This window comes from Ambystoma mexicanum, chromosome 8, assembly GCF_040938575.1.
Source record: "Ambystoma mexicanum isolate Mex_15411 chromosome 8, UKY_AmexF1_1, whole genome shotgun sequence".
In the NCBI taxonomy this organism is placed as follows: domain Eukaryota; kingdom Metazoa; phylum Chordata; class Amphibia; order Caudata; family Ambystomatidae; genus Ambystoma; species Ambystoma mexicanum.
Genome location: NC_090929.1, coordinates 986,229,297 through 986,253,190, shown reverse-complemented (window position 1 = coordinate 986,253,190; position 23,894 = coordinate 986,229,297). Strand labels below are relative to the sequence as shown.

Here is a 23,894-nt window from a genome sequence, read left to right as displayed (position 1 = left end):
TATGAAAGATGCCTAGTTTCATATTTCAATGTTCCTAGCACACAGACAATATCTGCGCTTCAAAATAGCGGCCGAACATTACCAACTCAGGGTACTCCCCTTTGGCATCTCATCAACTCCAAGGGTGTTCACAAAAGTTTCAGCAGTAGTGGCAGCGCACTTATGCAGAGAATCAATCCCAGTGTACCCTCATCTGTAGGACTGGCTAATAACAGGAGAGTCACCCCAAGTATGCAAACTCAACACCCAAAGGACAATCAATCTTTTGTTCCAACTGGGGTTCTCCAACTCGAAAAAATCAAGTCTTGTCCCCTGTCAGGTAAAACAATTCCTGGATGCAATTATAATGAAGAGGGTACAGAACATGTTATTTCAAGTGCCTCGATACATAGCCAGTCGCCATATAATTATAATTGTTCATTTATAATGCGCTTAATACCAGCAAGTGGTTTCTAAGAGTGGGATTGGGATTCAAACCTGTGTTGCGCTGCTTTGTCTTGCTTCCAAGACAAACGCGTTGCCCCCTGAGCTATCCTTCCTACCTCGTACGAAAGGCAATGCGCCTGCTTGAGATGATGGCTTCATGCATTTACGGTTGTAAGGAACTCGTGGTGGCAACAGTAAAGACAGACACAGGTGATCACAGTTCAAGGGTGTTTATTGAACTTTATATTGGGTGAGATAAACGCCTAATCTAAATCTAAGATGTGAGCAAGTTTCCGCCATCAAATAATAAGACCGTCCTAGTGGCGTCTTGTCAAATAAAAAGGGACTATACTAAAAAATAAAAATAAAAAAAAAGATTGCCAATCCTTACTACTGGTTACAAAAATAGTGCGGGATAAAGTTCACCAGAAAAGCAAGAAGTGTTCACAAAATAAGTCAGATTGGTTTGGCTGGGTCTCCCTGCCCCACGTTTTAAGCACGGGACAAGGCAGGACTTCTGAGCACAGAATGCTCCTGGGCCTTGTTAGCACAAAGTTTACATTTCAGTTCAACGATATCAAAACCCTTTCAGAGTCCGTCTCTTTGCTTCAAAAGTCTCTTGCCTTAGAAGGTTTGCTGATTAGAAGTAACAAACAAAATAAGTTCTCTAAGTGATTTTGTACCTTGACCCCTAGGATCTCCCTCCGCCGGGCTCGGATCCTCCTTGTAAAAGCAGGCCTCCCTCCATCGGGTTCACTACAGCCTCTCAAAGATCACTTGTAATCTTTAGGAGCCTTAATGTCAGTTTGGACAAACAACGAGGTGACCGTTTTGTTGATACACTGTTCTCGAGTGCATTATTTTTCACCCCTTTTTGTAAAAATGGCAACAAACAAAAGTTATTTGGGCGATTTCTCTTCGCCCCTGGGATCTCCCTCTGCTGGGCATACAGTTCATGTATTGCTCAGTTTTATAAGAAAGCAGTGCTTCTTTCTCTTTAGCCATACCCCTCTGCACCTGGACCTCAACTGGGCTTTCTTTAAAGTTAAAACATATACACAAGTCCTTTCTTGCGTTCAAAATGTTGCTACTCGGAACCTTGGGCTTAACACAGTTCGGTTTGATATCCGCTTCCTCCGGCTGTGATGAACCTGTTGGCTTCTTTATTCTCTGGAGTCAAGGATAGTACAATGGTGGCCAGTTTGCCTCTCCACCTGCGTTATCAATGTGTGAGACCCCCGTGTACCTTTGACATCTGTTGCTCTGCACGCCAGATGTAACTCCTGCTCTTATGATTTCCCTTCTGGAGACTTTGCGGGTCGGAGTTGAAAAGAGCAAGTGCAATTCCCCCTTTCTTCATCTTTCCAGGTCTCACTGCTTTTCTTCTCCTTTTGTACGGCCGGTTTGGTGTAGCTTTCTCCCCATGCGTTGGACCTTGCTCGAAGTGTGCTTTCGTGCTCTGCCTTTTATCTCTGTGGGGAAAGTAAAGGGTTGTCAGGTGTGTGTGATTACTGTCAATTGCCTGACTCTGCCTGGCCCTTGGGTTAGGACATGTCCGGTAAATCGTTTTGATATTTGTCCATTGTTTGTCATTACATTTCAAATGGGGACATGATTGAGATAAGGTTGAGGTGAAATGACGGCGTTCTTTACAAACTGAGGAGATATAGGGAGAGTAAATTATAATAGAGGAGAGGGAATACCCTCTCTCGCCTAATGGTGGCTTTTCTGGGAATTCTTCCCCGAGCTTTCCACTCAGTTCGCAGCAGAAGACCCTTGGGTTTTTAACACCTTGTTCCACAGGCGCTGCTGTGCATGCATCCAATCCAAGAGTGGCTAGCTAAACAATGGTCTCAAGCAAGCGGTCAGTGGGATGATATAGTGGTTGTTTTGCTAAAAATATTACAAGCTCTATTCTGGTGGACAAAAGACATATTGAAAGGGAAACCTTTTTGCAATCCACTAGTAAAGCCACTCTCATAACAGATGTTTCACTTTCAGGATGGGAAGCTCATTACCTTCATACTGCACATGGCGTGTGGACACAAACAGCAGCCAAAAATCACGGAAACTTACTAGAATTGCTGGCAGTCCTCAAAGCACTACAAGCTTTTCAACAACACCTAGTGGGACAAACAGTGCAAGTCCTCCATGACAGCACCACTGCCATGTTTTATCTAAACAAACGGGGAGGAACACACTCTCTAAGTGTGCCCAGGGTGTCACAGAACATTTGAAAGTGGTTATTCAAACAAAACATGTTCCTAGTCTCTCAATGTGTTCAAGGGGAGCTCAATATCCTAGCAGACGTCTATTACTGCTCGCAGAGCACCAGTAGCAAATTTTCATAGATATTTTAAACAATTGTTTCACCCTCTGGGGCCATCCACTTCTAGACTTGTATGAAACAAAACGCACAATGCCTGGACTTTGCATCCAGGTTTCCCTAACCAGGATCCAAAGGGAATGCCCTGTGGATGAGTTGGTCAGGGAAATTTGCCTACGCTTTTTCACCAACACCACTCCTCGACAAAATGCCCCAGGAACAAGTCGCACTAATTCAAATTGCTCCAATGTGGGCACGACTACCATGGTTGCCACACCTACTCAAACGAGCAATGTGCACACCAATCGAGCATCCGTGCCCTTTTTACATGCTGTCCCAACACAAGGGGACAATATTCCATCCATACCCTCAAACTATGAACTTGACAGCTTGATTCCTGAAGTCATAAAATGTGGGCACTTAAATCTTCCACAAAGGTGTATGGATATCCTCAAGGAAACACAGAAACCGAACACTAGACACTGTTATTTGTGGAAAAGATTTGTCATTTGGTGCAGATCTCACTACATAAGTCCAATTGACTGCTCACCATCTCACATACTTCACTATATGCTTTAACTACTAGACTCGGGTTTAGTATTTAATTCCATCAAAGTACATTTGCCAGCTCTTTCTGCTTACACTAAGTCTCAAAACTAAGTGTCTTGGTGGAAAGTACCAGCAATCAAAGGTTTCATGGAAGGAGTTAAGACTATACCCTCCCATATCAAATCCTCCACCAGGTTGGGACCTTAAGGTTGTTCGCACAAAACTCATGGGTCCACATTTTGAGCCGAGGCGCAAAGCCAGCCTAAACGTCTAACTTACAAGACTGCTTTTCTCGTAGCTATCGCTTCAATAAGACGGGTCATTGAACTACAAGCACTTTCAGTACAAGACCCTTTCATTATCATCCATAAAGAGAAGGTGGCACTTAGAACGCATCCTAGGTTTTCACCAAAATGTATATCCAAGTTCCATGTTAACCAATCAATTGAACTTCCTACCTTTTTTTCAAAATCCGTCAAATTCAGCAGAAACAACCCTCCATACACTAGACGCAAGGAGGGTGGTCTTGTACTACATAAAGAAAACTAAACCGGTAAGGAAAACCGATCAACTTTGTTTCCATAGCGCCCTGCAGAGAAGGAGATCTGATTTCTAAAAACGCAATTACCAGATGGATACAACCTTGCTACTAATTATCCTTTTACACCAAGAGCTCACTAACATCTTTTGGCAATTATTGCAATTGTTCCATTGATACTTTTACTCAGCATTACTGCATATACACAAACTCTAAAGCAGATTGACAGGTGGGACAAGCAGTGTTAAAACATCTTTTTACCGCTGTAACTTCTCACAACCCACCTCAATCTCCAGGTACTACTCACTAATCTGTCCATAGCGTGTGATCTAAGCAGATCCACAAGCCTCAGAAGGCATAGATTACTCAATGTAATTGTATTTCTGATGCTTGAATCTGCTTGGATTCAAAAGCGCCAGCCCTTCCTCCCCATCTCCCCTCCTGAAGTTCGAAGGTGCATAGATGTTTCACTATCTTTACCTTTCTTCTTTTCCTGTCTTGTACTCACACTAACACTTCATGCACCGGTGTGTCACAAACAAAACAATCTGAAGGACTTCAACGTGTGTTGGACCATGGGTACAGTAGACGTCACAATAGGGAGAGTATTACTAATACGCCCAGTCAACGTTCCTTTTCGAGTTTCGAAAACAAATCGTGTGATACTCTGCAACTACCACTAGATGTCGGCTTATGCATAGCATGTGAATCTAAGCAGATGCAAGCATCCGAAATACGATTACGGTGAGTAATGTATACCATATAGCTCCTGTTACACTCAAAGGAGTCCAGCCTTCTCCCATACTCTTAACATCTAGAATTCCTCCTGAATTGTGAAATTTCTTTCACTACGCCTATTCAGAAGACAGCATTACAATTCTTCATAAGACACTTAATCTCCAGGTCACAAACTCCCCTCTCAGAAATCTCTTCTAATGCTTAATTCTTCCATTCCATTCAAGCCACCATTGATTTACCTTTTATTTTGCATCCCACCCGAATGCTGAATAACCTCAGTTCTAAATTTAGAAACTGAACTATGACCTCAAAGATCAATGACATTCTTTTTTTAAAATTATTTTGAAAAACCTTTAATGAAAAACAAAAGTAAAAAGACAAACGAACTGGGCAGCCAGTAAACGCAGCGATACAACCATGACCCATTAACTATCTCATATTTGCACATAAACCAAATCGTATACCATCAAGCAATCCTTCCATTGACTATGCATCATTATAGTGAACCAAAAACATTGGACATGGTGGACGCTGCAAGATGGGCATGTAAAGGAGTCCAAAGGTTTTTTGGCCTACACATCAAAGGCACACTAGTGATCTATCCTCCCTCTCTGATGTAAATATGACATCTCACAACCATTCAGCATGAGTCTGGCCATTTTTGGATTTCCATTAAGGAAGTATGCATTTTTTGGCAACAATACAAGCTGTATTTCGAGTCATCGAGAGATCACGGACAGCTTGCCTATGCCTCCAAGAAGGTACTTGACAGGCGCTAATACTGGGTAATGCCCAATATGTTGTGTAAAATTTCGGCCACCTCTTTCCAGAAACTAGCAACAAACGGGCAATTCCAAAATGTGTATTGTATCCACCGGAGACCAACCACACTTAATGCAACCGTCTGCAGCATCCAATGTAAATTTGGACGTTTTGCCAGAGTGTAATCCAGCCAATTCAGTAGTTTAAATTGCATCAGTCAATATCAAGCACATATTGACACTTCTTTTGTAAGTGACAACATTTTTGCCATTGAACATCTGAAAATGGAAACCCTAGATCCCGCTCCCATATACCTCTTGAGTGTGTAAGTGATGGTTGAGCACTGGGCACCAATCCATATAGTTTAGACACTAGGCATCAGTGCTCGCTCATTTTGTGGATGGTTCTCCGGTTCACGCAGACACATCGTCCACAGCCGCTTCGCTGCTGTTCTCAACCGATAATATTGCAATTTCGTGATGGACCTGCTACCCAGTTTAAGACGCTCATCTTAGGGACACATATATCCCATCCAGGAAGAGATCACCCAGGGTCAAATCAGTGTTCTCCTCAAGAGTTACATAAGTCTACATCATACGATGGTGCTAAATCTGTGAAATTCCAGAGCGGTATACATTTATGGTACTGCACGGTGTGCCTGAATCTACAAAACAGCCTACACCAAGCATTAACATGGGGGATCGTGGGTGCAGCGGATGTCACACTGGGGGTGGTGTCGCTGGCGGGCCCTAGTTCGGCACCCCTTTTCGAGTTTCGAGAAACGGACTGTAGTGCTCTGGGGCTTCCACTGGATGTCGGCCTATGCGCAGCATGCGACTCTAAGCAGTTACAATATATATATAAATATAAAAGACATTGGATATTTCTTTTCTGTTAACATTTTTATTATTTATTTGTTTAAATCACATATAACCCCTTCACCACTCTGTTCGCTGAAAGTAATTGGGGGATCATACATGAGGCCGTCCACACACTCAGTACAAGAGTAAGTGGACCATGTTTTGCCACTGGTCTCGCAGTCAGGGGCACGAACCGCTCACTTGGTTATCTTATTCCACAAACACCTGGTTCGGTCAGGGGTCCAGGTGGATCCTTGCCTCACTTGAGAGCCACCTGGGCATAAAAAAAACACACCGGATCATAACCTCAGTGGCCAGCCCGGTGGTCACAGGGCTTGTCCAGGCTGTTTCCTCTGGTTCATAGGCCCCATCCCGTCTGGGACCTGAACGTGGTGCTTGCCACCTTACAGCGCAATTGTTTCGCCCAATGGCATCGGTTGACATCAGGTGGGTTACGCTCAAGGCAGTCCTGCTGGTGGCGCTCACCTATGCGTGCAGGATCAGTGGGCTGCAGGCACTGTAGTCGTGAAAACCTTTCACAACGACAAGGTCATCTTGCACACTCATCCAAACTTCTTGCCCAAGGTGTTCTCACCATTCCACTTGAACCAGGAAATGTGCCTGCCAGTATTATTCCCGAACCCACAGTCCCAGGCAGAAAGGGCACTACATGCCCTGGATTTGAGGAGAGTGCTCAAGTTCTACCTCTCGCGGACAAGATCTGTCTGGAAGTCAGAAGCGCTGTTTGTCATGTTTGGGGGCGCGGCACCCATGCCTCCAAGGCATTCATCTCCCGTTGGATGGCCCAGGTAATTTCAGAAGCGCATATGGCCCTAGGTAGACGCTGACTGCAGGGTTTCATGTGCACACGGTCAGAGCCAAAGCTACTACGTTGCCTTTCAGAGGCATGCTTCTTGGGAGGTCATTAGCAAGGCACCTACGTGGGCCACTCTTGTCAGCTTTCTGTAAACACTATTCCCTGGACACCTGTTCCAGTTGGGATGCAGAGTTTGGTCAGGTGGTTCTGAGGAACCTTTTTGCTTCCTGGATAACACCCTAACCTTGGAGCCGCAAATAAACGCAACAGTCAAATGCTTCTTCCTCCTCCACACGGCAAGAAAAATACTACCTTTCCTCTCCTTCAAACACAAAACACTCACTATCATCGGCCTCATCATGTCAAGTATCGACTATGCAAACAGCCGCTACCTAGGAATACCAGAATACCTACTAAAGAAGCTACAACGGATCCAAAACACAGCAGCCAGACTACTCCTCAAACTATCCAGAAGAGACCACATCACCCCTGCCCTAAAAACACTACTCTGGCTCCCACTAAAACAACATATCACCTTCAAAACAATGTGCATAACGCACAGGGCAGTCTGCGGACAAGGAGCAGAATTCCTTCAAAAGAAAATAACAATCTACAAGCCAACGAGACCCCTTAGATCAACTAACGAAAGCCGCCTGGAACTAAAACCTTACATCAAGAAAAAACTCAGAGGCACCGCCTTCTACCACTTTGCCGCAGAAACCTGGAACAGCATCCCAAAAGAAATGAGGAACACCAAAGATCACCTTAAATTCAGAAAATTACTAAAAACCTGGCTCTTCGAGCCCAGAGACTAAAACCAAAGCAGCAGTAAGACAAACAACTAAACTGGAAAGGACACTGACAAGCCCCAGAACTGACTGATAAGCACTCAGGGCACCAGGAGGGGTGACGCCAGACAGAGTGGTACACATGCGAGACCCACGGAGACGGAGGCAACAACCCGCGCCAATTCTTACCATCCCCAACCGCCGTATAGCTACAACTAGGTACCACTGGGTTGTGGAACTAGCGAGATACCACCAATCACCGCACTAACTAAGATGTGGACACTGGCAGGTGCACTGGCCATGTGGTTGGGGAGCATGCAATGCTGTTGACAGAACGGGCGGAAGAGGCAGTGAGATGCTCAAGGGGCCTCGTATACAAAACGAGCACGAACCTCCAGAGGCACATGATGCCCAAGCACCCCATCGAGCGAGATTACGCAAGCACAACTGGTCAGCCAGGATATAGATGCCAACTAACCGAGACCACTAACAATTTCCTCCTCCGCATACACCTCTCAAACTCCAAACCAAATACAACCACAAACCTCCAGCACAACAAACCGCACAAACTTCACCACACTGCAACAATAAAACAATAAATGCACATAGACCCGCAAATCAGTACAGGACGACTACCGGCCGCATACACCCCAGGCCCAGCCGACGGACCCACCGGGCTGAGGCTGCCAACAGTACATCACTGCTCTCTTGCACTTTTCCAACCTCCACCCACTAACTCACCCGCCCTCCCTCCCTCTTTCAGAGCCGCCAGAGCACCAGGGGACCACTCCGGTGGTGGGAGTGCGCGGTACAAATGTCCTTTAACGTTAACATTAACAGTTGTACGGACTGGGTCAAAGGAGCAGCAATCAATATATTTAACGCTGAAAATGACAGCTTTAAGGTTAGTAGGGGCCGCACCCTATGTACCACTACAACCTCTGGCAGTACCAAACACCTGTGTATTGTGCTTGGGCAACTATATAATAAAGTTCCACACCTGGTGCCACCAGCCTGAAATGCTCGTATGTTACTTTGAGCATCTCCCAACTCTACCGTACCCGCACTCTAGCCGCATCCGGTCCTGAAAGAATTCTAGCCATCATGGATCGTACCAATGTGAAAAAGGATCTGGCCGGCCAAAAGGGGAATATTACAGAAGAAATTAAACAATTTAGGAAGGACTATCATCTTTAGTAAAGTACGTTGTCTGCATAGAGATATTGGCAGTTTAGCCAAGTCCTAAGCTTTGCTGCTAGTTGCGGTATGTATTCAGCATAATTGTCTGTACGTAAGTACCTCTGCTCCCTATAAACACTAATGTCCAAATATTTTGAATCTGGAAGCAACCCAGTCATTTCAGGAAAGGGAAGTGTGACATCCATAAGAGGGAATAGCTTTGACTTTGTCCTATTGATACTATATCCAGAGTGTCTAGAGAAAACAAGAGACTTCCCCCATCACGAGACCAAGATTATCCTACGGGTCGCAAATGTATTGCAAAGTGTTGTCTGCGTACAATGATAACAGTTTTGGAGGCCCAGCAATACGCATGCTCCGTGTCTGTGCTTAGCTCTGACGATTGCAGCCAATGGCTCTATTGTTGGTGCAAAGAGCAGCGGAGATGGCGGTCACCCTTGGCACATCCCTCTACCCAAATGTATGTTAGATGACAGTTCAGAATTTGCACCCTGGCAGTGGGTCGCAAAAAGAGAAGTGGTACACAACTAAGAAAGTAAGGCCCAAATCGTTATTGATGCAGGACTTGCCCCACAAACCTCCATGGCAGAGTCGGAGGCCTTTTTGGCATCTAAAAACGCTGCAACCGCTCTTGCACAAGAATTTGATATATAATACAGAAAAGCCTCCTTATATTGACCGCTGGAGAGAGAGTAGGAATTAATCCAGACTGATCTGGATGCACTAGTGTAGTCCTGTATGGAAGGAGTCTGGTTGTCAAAGTGTTTGAGTCCTCATTAGAGATAAACGCTGATAAGAAGCAACCTCAGTCGTTGCCTACCAGGCTTCAACAGAACTGTGATTATAGCCGCCCGGATTGAGGCTGGAAGACCACCATAGTGAAGGGGCTCCTGCCATGCCGGTTGCAAAAGTGGAGCAAGTATAGTTTTATATTCTTTATACAACTCGACCCGACCACCAGCCCTCCCGGAATCCATCGAAACTCGAAGTCTTACCAGACGATAGGGCAGTGATTGCGGAAACTAATTCTTTAGGCGTTCTAGGCGAGTCCAGAGCCATGTACTCCTCCGGTAGCCAAGGGAGCTAGCTCAATACTATCGAGATACTCTGTAAGGGCATCATCCGAGCCAGCATCCCTGTTCAGGTATAATGTCCTGTTATAATATATGCCTTGAATTCCGCATTAATATCTTGAGAGTTCAATGTGATCCCAGACGACCCAATGATTCCCATTATGTTGCGTGGTTTGGCTTCAATTCTGACCGCTCTGGCTAATGATCTTCCTGGTCTGGCCGGGCGAGTGCCGGTCTGGCCATGTAGAACACTTCATCTGCTAATTCGTGGAATTTAAGAAGGTTCCCATAATCAGTCCTAACAAGGTCTTTCGTTATGCCATACTAATTTTTAGGTGCCTAATCTGCCCTTCTATCTGAAGTTGCTCCAAACAAAGTGCCTTTAGATTCCCTGCAGTTAATGCAGTTACCCACGCATGAACACCTTAAACGCTTTCCACACTGTGGAATAGAGTGCAACCGAACCCACGTTATTGTGAAATAATCTTCTATTTCAGCATACAGGGACTCTTGAGAGATTGGAGTCCAGCAGCATTGGAATCGTACCAGTAATGCGACCACACAAGGTGGGCGACACAAAAACTGCGCGCTTGCGCATTACAAAAATGCCGACACCCCCCATTACTGCGGCTAAGCAAATTGGGGTTAATCTTGGCAATGGGGGGATCAGGGGTTGCGTTGGTGTCCCCCGCTTCTGTTAAATGGAGAGTGGGGACACAAAAGCGTACAGAAAAAAAGGACCCTGCAGCGCCAGCGCTGTCCCATGTAAGTGGGTGGGAACTGAAGCCAGAGGGATCGAGGCAAGTCGGCGGTACACTTCCATGTGCACCGCTGTTAAGTTAAGTGGGCAGGGGGGATACAGTCCACCATGGTCTATCTGAGCACTGCGCCGCAATGGTCGTCATTTTCATCAGCGGAATTTCGAGCGGTGCAGTGATCATAGATTCGCAGCATTGAGGGGGATATATTCGCCACAGTGGGCGAGGTCTATAACATAGGTCAAAGGTCAGAGATAACAAAATCGGGGAGTTATCTGAAAGTGTGCATGGAAGAATCGTGCACCTCTGTATCCTCCCCACCAGGGCAGCAGATAAAGGCCAGTAATCTATCCTCGACATTGAATTGTGAACTGAAGAGTAGTACGTGTACTCCCGAGTTTCAGGGTGATCACTACGCCAAACATCCGTCAGATGAAGCTGCAGCATAATTTGTAATGAGGTTTGTGCAGCAAGTTATGGTGAGCAGGGAGTGTCAGAAGAATGGTCCCTGTCAACATCCAAAATGTTATCCGTCACCCCTCCATTGCCCAAACCACTGGTACACCCATGTTTTCAACAAGCATATTCGTCAGATGCCAGTAGAATTCAGGGTTGTCTATATTCGGACCGTACCTGTTGACCAACATTATCCCATCCCCCTCTAGTGAGCCCCTCAGTACCACATATCTCCCCAGGGGGGTCAATATAACTTTTATCTACAGTGAATACTACAGTAGAGTGTATTAGCTTCATCACCCCACGTGGCTGTGAGGAGTATGGCATGTGAAACCTTTGCTGGCCTCATTTATGGGTGAACTGACTGTTGCAAATACATTAGTCTGCTTCAACAGGAGTACCTTAGGGGCATGGCTCTCGAGATAAGTCTGTGCACATTCAAGGCAATTCCAGGCAATGAACGTCAATGCCCCAGCCGTTCCACCCCCGTTAATTGTAGCCATCTGTCAAGCCTATTTTGATATCCAGCAGTATAGTCAGATCATTATTGAAATGCAACACACTGTTTTCCCAAACTGTAAAACCAAACCTAAACGCCCACTCCTCCCCATCCCTCACGGTCCATCCCAACATGACAGTGATTCCCCAAACCAAAATGCATTGAAAAATCATTGAGTACAGATTGAACAGCAATTCATATACATACTTTGAGTCTCGAACAGAACTTACAAGAAGTATTATGCCTCAAGTGGAATGCTAGTATCTGAGAAGAAAGCAGCCTCAGGAAGTGTAGCTAGCCATTTACACATGTCAAGGGTGATATTGACTGACTTCAAGCTTCCAGTGGGTGGCAACAGGATCAGAGTTTATATAGAAGTGCAAGACTCTCCAGGATTCTCATAGTGCGCTCTACCCCCATATTGTATATGAAGCTTTGCTGGAAAAAGGATTGAGTAGGCGACTTGTCGATCCCGTTGTAGGCGCTTGATGGGATCGTAGGATCTTCTGGTGGACTGGACAGCAGTTGAAAAGTCAGGATAAATCAAGATTCTGCTCTCTTCATATTGCAAAAAGCGATGCCATTCTTGCTTGACTGATTCCTTGGGACATGCTTCAAGCAAGGTGAATAGTATGTTTATATTGGTAACTGTCCTGTGTGAAGCGCTTTGGTTGCAAAGCATTCTGCAACCTTCTGCTTCTGCTATGATCCTTCTAATCTCCACATTCCTGACCTTGTTTTGAGTGTTAACCCCAATCTTCACAACCTGGTTTTGATCCTTTCCATCATACTGACAGTGTGGAAGGTTTAGAGTATCCTCGAGTGCTGATATGTATTTTAACAAATGCTTTCCATTCTCTGACAATCCCAGGTTTTATGAACATGAAAGAACCATAGAAGAGACTTGAATGCAAGATGGACTTGCAAGAGTCCTCCATTAAAGCAGCTATTTTTGAGACATGAGCTTTAATGTTTGAGAATTGGTCGGCTATTGCCTCCCAAACGATTTCTCAAAACTCCCAATTCTTTGTTTCATTTCTTTTTTCCATTGGCATTGGATGGTATTTTAGGTGGGGTTTTGTTTTATATAGAAGGAAAACATTTTTCTTCCATCTGGCTTTTTCTCTAAACACAAGGCCATGTTGAGTCCAATATCAAAACAGCAGCCTCACAATACAATCCAAAGCTGAATTATTGATTTCTATTGGGAAACCTTATGATATATTCTTTCCTGGATTTGCCTCATTGAATAACATAGCTTATGCAAAAATGAAATTGATATTTGCATTTGCAGTGCACGTTCTGACATAGGGACTATGACTTTCAAAGTGATCAGATCTACATTGGAAGCACATCTTAAGTCTACTGTTTGGTCAAGGAATTCAAACTGGAAAACCATATATGGCTCGAATGTCACTTTCCTTTTGTGATCCTGCCTAATAGGAGACTGTAAAAAAATAGTATCTGCTGAAAGGTTGACCTTCAAAAAATGTTTCTGATCCAAATGCCAACAAACATAAGGAGTTAAGTTTCAGGATTATGGCAAACGTTACTAGTGAGGTGAAGTTTGTTTTTTCAAACAAGTGTGGCAAGAAAAAGGTACATGGAGAAAAACGTAAGCAAGGTTGAGCTAAAGGAGGACATGTGGGAGCGCCTCCACACGCTCCAAGGCAAAGTGGGACATAGAAGTCAACATTTAAACAATATCCGTTATACAATTATGCCTACCACTGAAAGCCAATCTGTTTCCTAACAGGGAAATTCATAAATGGATGTTGACCTTTGAACATGAGCCATTAACATTGCATCTGTTGCAGCTAAAATGCTGCCTTTTGTACTCCTTTGAATATGATTTAAAAATGCTTAATATAACCAAGATCTAAAATGCATGTTTTACCAGCTTGCTTAAAATGAACATTTTATTTTTCTCGCTTGATGGCTATAAAATCATCTTTTGGTGTACACTTGAGATGCATCCTGTTGTATGATGGATGGAGCTTTCTAATTTGCTTCAATTTCTATTTTTGAAAACCTGTTCATTGGGCTTTATTGCTGTTTATTTTAGCTGTAACTGAAACTAATTGAAATGCATAATGGACATTATATTTTTCATTTAGGTAGGAGGCGATCAATTGAAGGAAAGAAAAAAGGAAACCAGAACATTGGCATAAGACCAAGAAAGCCAGATTCTGTTAATGCTTCTGTAGAGATGAGGGACTCCGAAGACGGTAAACTATTTTTTGTTCTGCTCATTGGTTTTCTATGTTGTTTCTTAAAACTAATCACAAAAATGTTTTTTACTTTTTTACTTTGCATCCTTAAACAGGAAATTTCTTTAGTTTCCGATGAAATATAGTGAAATGTCTAAATAATTATTCGTACAAAAAATGGTATCCCTAAAAAATAAAATATAAAAATAAAAAGTATATTGTATATTCACCAAAATCATCTATCATCTCGCTCGTATGGGTGCGCAAGCTAGCTTGCAGAGGCAAAACACTATGGAATGTTAAGTTTGCAATTTCAGGCTTTGTCATAAGCAGTGCAGAAGAAGTGTGGCTTACAGGCAGAGTTCCAGGAGCTGGAAAACCAAAGTGTTACAATTTTCCCTCTGCCCTTTGTGGCCATGGCTGAAGGAGGGCTTTGAAAAACAAAGAAATTCAATTTTTAAGGAGTATGCAGTGTGTGGTTGGAAAAAAAACGTTTTCCTCAGAGACCCTGACCCTGAATACATCTGTTGTCTGCATCTACACAATACAGAGGCATGTGCCTAATGGCTGATATTTTCACACTTTAGGACAGGCACAGGATGCTCCTGCTCCATCTGGAAGAAATTAAGTGCTACTTCTCAGGTGAAGAATCCATCAGGACAGCCCTCGCTTTGCTGCACAGAACCCAGCTCTAGTTAAGAGAGCTTCATCAGTAGAAAGAGCTATGGCAACCTGTCTACCCGCTTGGCCCCCAACCACCAGACCGTGGTAAGGTTGAGGAAGACCACAGGGGCACATCCAATGAAGAAAGTGGCCAAAGTCAGCAGTGGTCCCTCCACAACGATACAGCAAGTATGATAACGACAAAGACTTCTACAGAAAGCACAACCAAACCACCGTCCATGACAAGTGGGTTGGGGGGAGGGGTGTGATCATCCATGCAACATCCATTAACGGGTGGATCACCAGCAGAAGCCTATAAAAAATACTGGTTGACGGGAATCATTCTGAGCGCTGATCATCGTCAACGATCTATATGAAGAGATGGCAGAGCTACTGGATATCATCCTGCTACTGCATATCCTGCAAGAGGATTTCTCTGACCTAGAGGAGCACCCAGGGCTGCCTGCAGTGGTCCCACGGAAGATTGCTCCCCTTGGCACCCAATTCCGGAAGCCCAAAAAGGTGCTGATGACCCATTTTAGCCTGCATTCATGCAAATGCTTCAGAACATCCGCACTGAGTTCCAAAGGAGGAGTCACCTCAGTTTGGCATATGGGAACTAGGGTAACAAGGGGCCACTTCCCCCCAAAGATAGCCAGAAGCCCACACCAGCACCACCTGTTGGGAGGCTTGGGAGCCCTTCACCCCCTGCATCTTCAAGTGCACGGATCCATTGGTAGAACCTTAGAATAACTTCTCTGCTAATGGAACACCAGTGGAAGAGCCAGAACAGCGAGAGAGAGCCCACAAGTTTCACTGCAAGAGGGAGGGCAATGAATGGGAAGACTGCATCCTTGCGAAACAAAGAAAGCACGACTCACAAGGGGGATCTTAACCTCCTGATGATATCACCAAATTTGATAACATTATCGCCAAGTCAGCTTAGATGTTTGTCCTTCATGCTTTGAGCACAGGGACAAGTGAAGCTGAAAAACCACTACCATACCCATCTTGCACACCTTATGGGGAGCCGGTAAAGCCTTGCTCAAGAGCCCCCTGTACCCTGCCCGACCGGAGAAGAAATATATAAATCCCATGGCACTGCACCACTGGGTCTGAGAAGGCATCCTAAGCCGGACTCTGTGATTACAGTTGCAGCCAGGCAAACATTAACCAACCCAACGTCCCTCCTCACAGCTCCATCAGACAAGGGGGGCAGGAAACTGGAGTTCATAGGACAGAGGTTATCTGCGTCGGCATCTCTATCCTTGTACAACGATGCTTCTTGTAAGAGGCACGGTTATTCTAAGTTTAGACGCGCTATTTATATGCGCCAAAGGGACATGCGATGACGGATTGTCACTGCGTTCGTGTGTATTGACGTAATGATATCACGTGTGCGTAAATGTGTCCATGCAGTAACGCTTATGACGAGCAATAAAAAAATTGAAATGGCGAAAAATACTACTTTTGTTTGAAAAATTACATTAGAAAAGAGTATGTTAATGTTAAGACATTTGTACCGCGCACTATCGCCAGCGGAGTGGTCACCTGGCGCTCCGGCGGCTCTGAAAGAGGAAGGGAGGGTGAGTCGGTGGGAGGAAGCTGGAAAAGTGCAAGAGAGCAGTGATGTGCTGTTGGCGGCCTCAGCCCGGTGGGTCCGTTGGCTGGGCCTGGGGTGTTTGCGGCTGGTAGTCGTCGTGTACTGTTGTGCAAGTCTGTGTGTTTTTGTGTTGTTGTGTAGTGAAGTTTGTGCGGTTTGTTGTGCTGTAGGTTTGTGGTTGTGGTTGTGTTTGGTTTGGAGTTTGAGAGGTGTATGCAGAGGGGGAAATTGTTAGTGGAATTGGTTAGTTGGCATCTCTATCCTGAATTGAGGCTCTGGGCTTGCATAATCTCCCCAGATGGGGTGCGGGAGCACCCCTGCGCCTATGTCCCGATCTGGGCCCGTACAGCATTCAAGGTCCCTTTCACATCTGGCCCCCACCTCCATCAGCCTCCCTCACAGCCCCATCTGTCCTCCCTTCCTACTCATATGGCCATTGCACCTCCCGATGTCCATAACTCAGCTACGGTGGTGATTGCCAATTCCACTACACCGTGGTATCTGGTAGCAACTATGGGGAGAGTGAAGGTGTTTGGTGGGATTGGTTGGGGTTGTTGACTACGTCTCCATGGGTGTCGCCTGTGTGTCACTCTACCCGGCGTCACCCGTCCTGGTGCAGTGGGAGCTTCCCTGTCTGTTCTAGGAGCTGTCAGTGTCCTCCATTTTAGTAATCCTTTTTCCTTTCTGATGTTTTGGGTTTCAGTTTGTCTGTGGTTTTGAAGAGCCAGGTGTTTAGTCATTTCCTGAATTTTAGGTGATCTTTGGTGTTTCTTATTTCTTTTGAAATTTTGTTCACGGTTTTTGCGACTAAGTGGTAGGAGGTGCCTCCAAGTTTATTCTTAAGGTATGGTTTTAGTTCCAGGTGGATTTCGTTGTTTGACCCGAGGAATCTCATTGGCTTGTAGATGGTTATTTTCTTTTGTAGGAATTCTGCTCCTTGTCCACTGATTGCTCTGTGCGTTGAGCACATTGTTTTGAAGATGATGCAATGTTTTACTGGGAGTGAGTGTAGTGTTTTTAGGGCCGGAGTGATGTGATCTCTTGTGGATAGTTTGAGGAGTAGTCTGGCCGCTGCATTTTGGATCTGTTGTAGTTTCTTCAGGAGGTATTCTGGTATTCCGAGGTAGAGGCTGTTTGCATAGCCGATTCTTGACATGAGGGCGACGATAGTGAGTGTTTTGTGAGTGAAGGAGAGGAAAGGTAGGCTTCTTCTTGCAGTGTGGAGGAGGAAAAAACATTTCTTCACTGTTGCATTTATTTGTGGTTCTAAGGTTAGGGTGTTGTCTATTAGGACTCCCAGATTTTTTACTACCTTAGATGGTGTTGGTGCGGTTCCTATTTCCGTTGGCCACGGGATGGTGGTTTCTTTCTCTTGGTCTTTGGATATGATCATGATTTCTGTCTTTTCTGGGTTGATTTTCAGGTTATTGGCATTTATCCAGTTGAAGGCTTCTTTTAAACAGTCGATTAGGGTTGACTGATCGGCTTCAGTGTCTTTGATTTTGTAGATGATTTGATTATCATCTGCGTAGTTGTAGCATGTAATGTTGTATGTTTTGAAGATTCTGATAACTGTAGTCTGGTAGATGTTGAAGTACAGTGGTGATAGTGAGGATCCTTGAGGCACTCGAGGAGTGCATTTGAAGGGTTTAATCCGTATGGTTTCTGTTCTGTCTGCTAGGAATGATTTAGTTCAGAGTAGTGCTGTGTCTGTTATGCCTATGTCTTCTAGTCTTTTGGTTAGGGCGTCATGGCTAACTTTGTCGAAGGCTGCAGAGAGGTTGAGCAGTATAAAGGCTGTGTTTGAGTCTGCGTTATTTTTTAGGTCGTCCCAGATGGTAGTGCTGTTTCCGTTCCTCTTGCGGGTCTGAAAGCGACTTGAGCTTGGTCTAGCAGGTGGTGTTTTTCTACATGTTCTTGGGTTAGTTTATATACGTAGCTTTCCAGGATTTTTTCCGGTTAGGGAATGTTTGCGATCGCCTGTAGTTGGAGCGGTCTTCTACATCGCCACTTGTGTTTTTCAGAAGTGGTTTGATATATGCCGAATTGAAGGTCCTCGGTACAGTTCCTGTTGCTAGTGCTAGATTTAGAAGGTTTCTGTAATGTTCTGCTGGCGTTCCTTGTGCAAGGATTGATTTGTAGATGACCGGGGGACAGGGATCTATGGGTGAACCAGCTTTCTTGCTGTGTTTTACCAGCATTGCGAATGCCTCTTCTGATATTTCAGGAAAGGTTTTGGGTTTGTGCTGTGGTTCTGTTAGGTTGGTTTGGTTGTGTGTTGTGGTTGGTCACATTTGTATGGTTTGTCAGATGTCATTGATTATTTTCTTGAAGTGGTCTGCCAGGTCGTTGCATAGTTTCATAGAGGGGGTTAGGGTGTTATCGCAGCCTGGTAGGTTTCTCATCTCTTTAATGATGTTAAACATTTCTTTTTGTGTGTTGGTGGCATTGGTGATTCTGACATCATAATGCCTTCTCTTTGTCTTTGGAATTTCCTTCTTGTATGCGTGGATTTGTTTCTGGAACATTGTTTTTTTTGTCTGGGTTATATTCTTTCCTCCATTACAGTTCCATCTTTTTGTTTTCCTTTTTCATGGTGCTTAATAGTGGAGGGGAACCATTTTGCCATTGTTTTTTTTTTTTGTTGGGGTGAATGGTTTTTCTGTGGCGATCTTCTTTATTGTATTTGCAATCCATTTGTGTAGTAGCTCCGCTTTCCCATCTAGGTCAGCTAGCTCTAATTCTGTACTTGAAGGCTTGGTTAACTCCAGTTGTTCGAATAAGTTGCTTTCTTTGACGTGTTTCCAGTTTCTTTTTGTGGTGGTTGAGTTTAGGAGGTTGGATGCAGAGTGATCACGAATGATATGATGAGGTAATCGCTCCACAGTATTTGTATCGGCAGTGCCGTGGTGATGAGGTTTTCCTTGGCGAAAATTGCGTCGAGGGTGTGTCGAGTGTGTTACCCCTTTGACTAGTTGTCGTAGTTTCATGGTAGTGAGTTGTACAATCAGTGAGTTTTGGGAGTTGGCGTGACTGTCTTCAAACCAGATGTTGAAGTCCCCGAGGATGATTAGGTGTTTGTGGTTGATGGCTAAATTGGTGATGGCTTTTATGAAGTTGTTTACGAAGGTTGCATCATATGTCGGTGGTCTTTACACCAGGATGAATTTGATGTTGGTTTTCGGGGTCGCCTTTAGGTGTATTAACATGGTTTCGCAGTTGAGGATGTTGAGTGTTACGGGGGTTGGCTAGCGGCCACGTGAAGAGGACGCACCTTCTGTGAGCTCTGAACAATGTTCCCAAGATATTCTGTAAATGTATGCTAAACGACTCGAGAAATGCCTGAAAAACGGCGACATTGCTGAAGACTATGAGAGGCACCGCCTGCAGTTAAAAGGCTCTATGTGCCCGATTCCGGATGTATCACCAAGTGAAACAGCGCCGTGGCACCAGGCGAAAATGGCGGCTGCAGCCCAGCTGCACAAGTGGCACTGAAGCGACTGCTGGGAGACCACTGAGGCACGAACCGAGTGGACCGGACCTGCTGTGGTCTGGATCGTACACCAGACGAGTATTCAGACATCGGAAGGATAGTGGGCAAGCTGCTACTACCCTGAGACCTGCGGGCGGGGTTTGGCAGGAGAGTGCAGCACGGAGGACCCCGGAACAGCGCAGGGAAGCGACCGTTGGCGTGCGGCCGCATGACGTGAGTGGCAGCGGCGGAACGGTAGCTCTGCTGAAACGTTTGCAGACTACTGCCGCAAGCAAGGACTGAGGCGTGTAGACGACCAAAGGAAGGAGCGATGTGGCCGGGGCCCCAGAGGAGAGCTCCATCAAAGCTGTGCTGGGGGATCCTCAGAGGCACGACACCCGCAGAGGTATGCGGATGGTGTATCGGACTGGCAATAGGGAAGAAGACCTGGCCTAGACACATTGACAAGGTAAGGAGCTGGCAGGAGGGGGAGACCCAGCCACAACGAGTATGCAATAATCTTCCATGGTCAAAGTTGGCTCCCCCCAGCTGCTCCTAGCACAATCTTGATCAGTGGAGGCCGTAGACACCCACGATGCAACAGCCCCAGCTAAACACCACACCAGCCCATGAAAAGCAGGCTAGGAGGGCCGTGCACACAAGGGCCACACTGCCACACTACTGCTGGACCAGAGCACAGACAATAATGGAGCACATGTAAGCACCTGAGGACGCCTCAGAAAACTGGAACTGCTGCCTGTGCAGTGTCATTAACTGGGCAGCACAGCAGCAGCGGCCCATCTGGCCTAGGGCCTCACCTTACATGGATACTGCACATCTCAGCGCACATGGCACACATGGGGAGACTTCCTGACACAGGCAGCCCAACCTCATCTTAGTGAAGCAAGGAGTCCTCATACCTGCAGCAACCACCCACTACGAGAGCATATTCTAAGCTGAGAGCGACATCAGACCATTGGGAGTGCAGAGAAATAAGTTCGGAGTGATTAGCATCTGGCGCGTTAAACTGTGGGGGTATCTCTGGCCAGGGCCTCAGGAACAGAAATAATCCGCGCAAGCTGCAAGGCCTGACACTGTGCTCCAACAGCACAGCACATACAGGAGACGACCACCCTCCAAATAAAAAGCCCTGAGGAGCCCTACTGCTCAGCGAGATGTGCTCGAAGGGGGGGATGGCCAAACAAAAACAATCCATGTTAGAAACGTTCGCGTCTAGCGGGTTGACAAGACCAGATGCCAACATCATGCACCCAGTGGTCGACCTGCCCCGAGCCCCAGAGGCCATGGCTGAGCCGGGAAGGGCACCAGGAGACTAGCATAGGGTCAAATGGAGCGGGAACGGGAAAGTCCTAACGGGGGAAACCCCGCTGGACAAGTTTGGTTAAAGGGGAGTTTAAAGTTGGGGAAGGGAGGGCAAATGGGAGTTGGTAAAGGGGTTTGGGGAATGAATGAAGGGAGGGAGGTTAGAACCATGAGAACTGCTAAACTGAGGGTAGGCGCACCCAGATCCGCTACCTATATGAACATTTGGGCTTCCAAACACTATAAGATAAGGGTCATGACGTGGAACGTCAGAGGAATTAATAATTGCGTCAAGCGGTGTAGAATCCATGCGTATATCAAAAGAAACAAGGTCGGAGTGGCCCTACTGCAAGAGACCCACCTAGATGCAAGTAAGCAAGCAGCAATAGCCAAGACCTGGGGAGGGATAGTGGTGGGCTCCACATATTCCACTTACGCCAGGGGGGTGCTGATCTGGCTTGATCCAAACATACCCTTTAAAATCATCACTACGAAAATGGATGATGAAGGAAGGATGGTTTTGTTACATGGAATAATAGATAACCGAGGTTTGTTTAATAAATACTTAAGACCCCAACCATGACGCCACAGTGTTTACCCATTCACTATACAAGAGACTAAGCCCATTCAGAGACAGCACCCTGCTCTGGGGAGGAGATCGCAACTGCACCATAGACCCAAGCCAAAACAGGTCGGATAACAAACATAGACGTCCATCCACACCTGCCAAGGTTTTATCCACACTGACACAACAGTTCAAGCTGAAAGACATTTGGAGAGTGCTGCATCCCGGGAGCAGAGAATACACGTACTACTCACCCCCACACAGAGTCTGTACCAGGATAGACTACATGTTCATAAGTGAGGAGCAGTAAGCCATGATTAGTAATGCACAATACTTTGCAAGAGTTATATTGGACCATGCCCCTCTCCAGGTCACCTGGACTGTGTTTGTCATGCGACGCGCCCCTCCCCCCCCCCCAAACCCCCACCCTTCTCCCCTCCACCCCACCATACCAGCATGGCGGCTCCGGAGTGAAGCATTGCTCAATGTTGCTTTTTGTGAACAAATTCGAAAAAGCATGCAAGAATTTATGCAGCTAAACGAGAACCGCATGCATTAGTTTTGGTACAGTGTGGGAGGCATACAAAGTAGTAATAAGGGGGAAAATTATGGCCGCTGCTGGGGGAGCTCGAAGGTCTATTGAAAATACGTTACAAAACATGGAAAGAGAACTGAAGGTCCTAGAGGCGAAAGCTGATACAGATCCAGGACACTTGAAAGGAGAGGTGTAGCTCAAACAAGCTTGTTTAACACATTGGGAGAAATTGGGGAAACTTAGCTATACAAAACATTTAGAAAGGAGCCACGCTCAGGGCGACAAACCCGGAAAGCTATTAGCCTGGCTATATAAACGAGAAACCCCCCAAAACACTGATATGTCATGTTCGCACCTCAGAGTGCACGACGGCACACACTCAAGCTGACATAAACACAGTTTTCTCTGAGTATTACCAAGAACTTTATGCTGACACCCTGTCAGCAACAGAAACGGAAATAGAAGATGTCCTCGACATCATCAAGCTGCCCAAACTAGAGGCATACATGGCGGAAGCCCTAGATTGAACGCATTACCTCAGAAGAGGTACTGGACACCATTAGGTCTCTCCCCTCGTGTAAAACCCTGGGAACCGATGGGCTGCCAGGGGAATTTTATAAGAAATACGAAGACGTCCTGGCACCGCTCCTTGCCAAGGTATTTAATGCCGTGTACGGAGAGGGTATCTTCCCTGACACTATGAGAGAAGCTGTAATAATTATGCTACTGAAACCTGGAAGGGATGGGGCGGAATGTGGCTCATATAGGCCTTTGTCTATAAATCAAGACAACAAGATTTTGACAGCACTTCTGGCGGATAGGCTAAAGAAGGTGATCCCTCTATTGATCCATCAAGACCAGACGGGGTACGTGCCAGGGCGGACCATCTCTGAAAACTTGGTAGGCTGCACCATGTCATCCACTGTACTAATGACAGACAAGAGAAGTGCGCAGTGGCATCCTTGGACGCCACTAAGGCTTTTGATTCAGTCAGGTGGAATTGGCTGTATGCCACAAGGGCGAAAATGGGGATTGAACCCGTCTTTTTGAGGTGGACTAAACTTGTATACACCGGCCCGATGGCCAGAGTGCGCACAGGTAAAACGTACTCTTATAAATGGCAACTGCACAGGGGCACACGGCAGGGCTGCCCACTTTCCCCAATGTTATACATTATCGCAACAGAACCTGTGGCCTCCTACTTATGGCAGGAATATAGCGATGGGGGCATAATGCTAGATGAGTGTCCCATATAGTATCTATGTATGCAGATGAAACACTGTTATATTTGAATAACCCTGAATACATCCTACCATTCATACTAGAGACACTAGACGGGTTCAGCAGATACACAGGGATCCATATCAACAAAGACAAGTCATGTCTCTTCCCCCTGGCCGCCATGGGAACAGCAATGAGCGGGAACCTCCCCGGTATGCCCCTCCCATGGAAAGCAACCTCATTCAAATACCTGGGGATCATTATTCATCGGGAACCGTAAACTGAACACACCTTAAACACGGAGAGTGCGAGAGAGGGTCTAGAAAAATCAATGGACATTTGGAGTAAACTACCATTATCAGTGGCTGGGAGGGCCGCACTTCTCAAAATGGTAGCACTACCTCGGCTATTACACTGCCTAGCAACGTTCCATTCAATGTCCCACGGCAATTGTTCAACGACTTAGAAAAGCTCTGTATGCGATTCCTTTGGCAGGACCGGAGGCATAGAGT

General features: G+C 45.8%; 1 protein-coding gene across 3 annotated transcripts in view; it reads left to right on the top strand.

Annotated features, from left to right (window-relative positions):
* Window positions 1-23,894, top strand: part of PRDM2 (PR/SET domain 2) — a 773,815-nt gene that overhangs the window by 584,001 nt on the left and 165,920 nt on the right. For all 3 annotated transcript variants that reach the window (XR_011268651.1, XR_011268650.1, XM_069610899.1), the window contains one exon: window positions 13,908-14,018. Coding sequence is in view for 1 of the 3 variants with exons in the window: in XM_069610899.1 (XP_069467000.1) it covers window positions 13,908-14,018 (111 nt within the window). In the remaining 2 variants the exon portion in view is untranslated. The remainder of the gene's footprint in view (window positions 1-13,907; window positions 14,019-23,894) is intronic.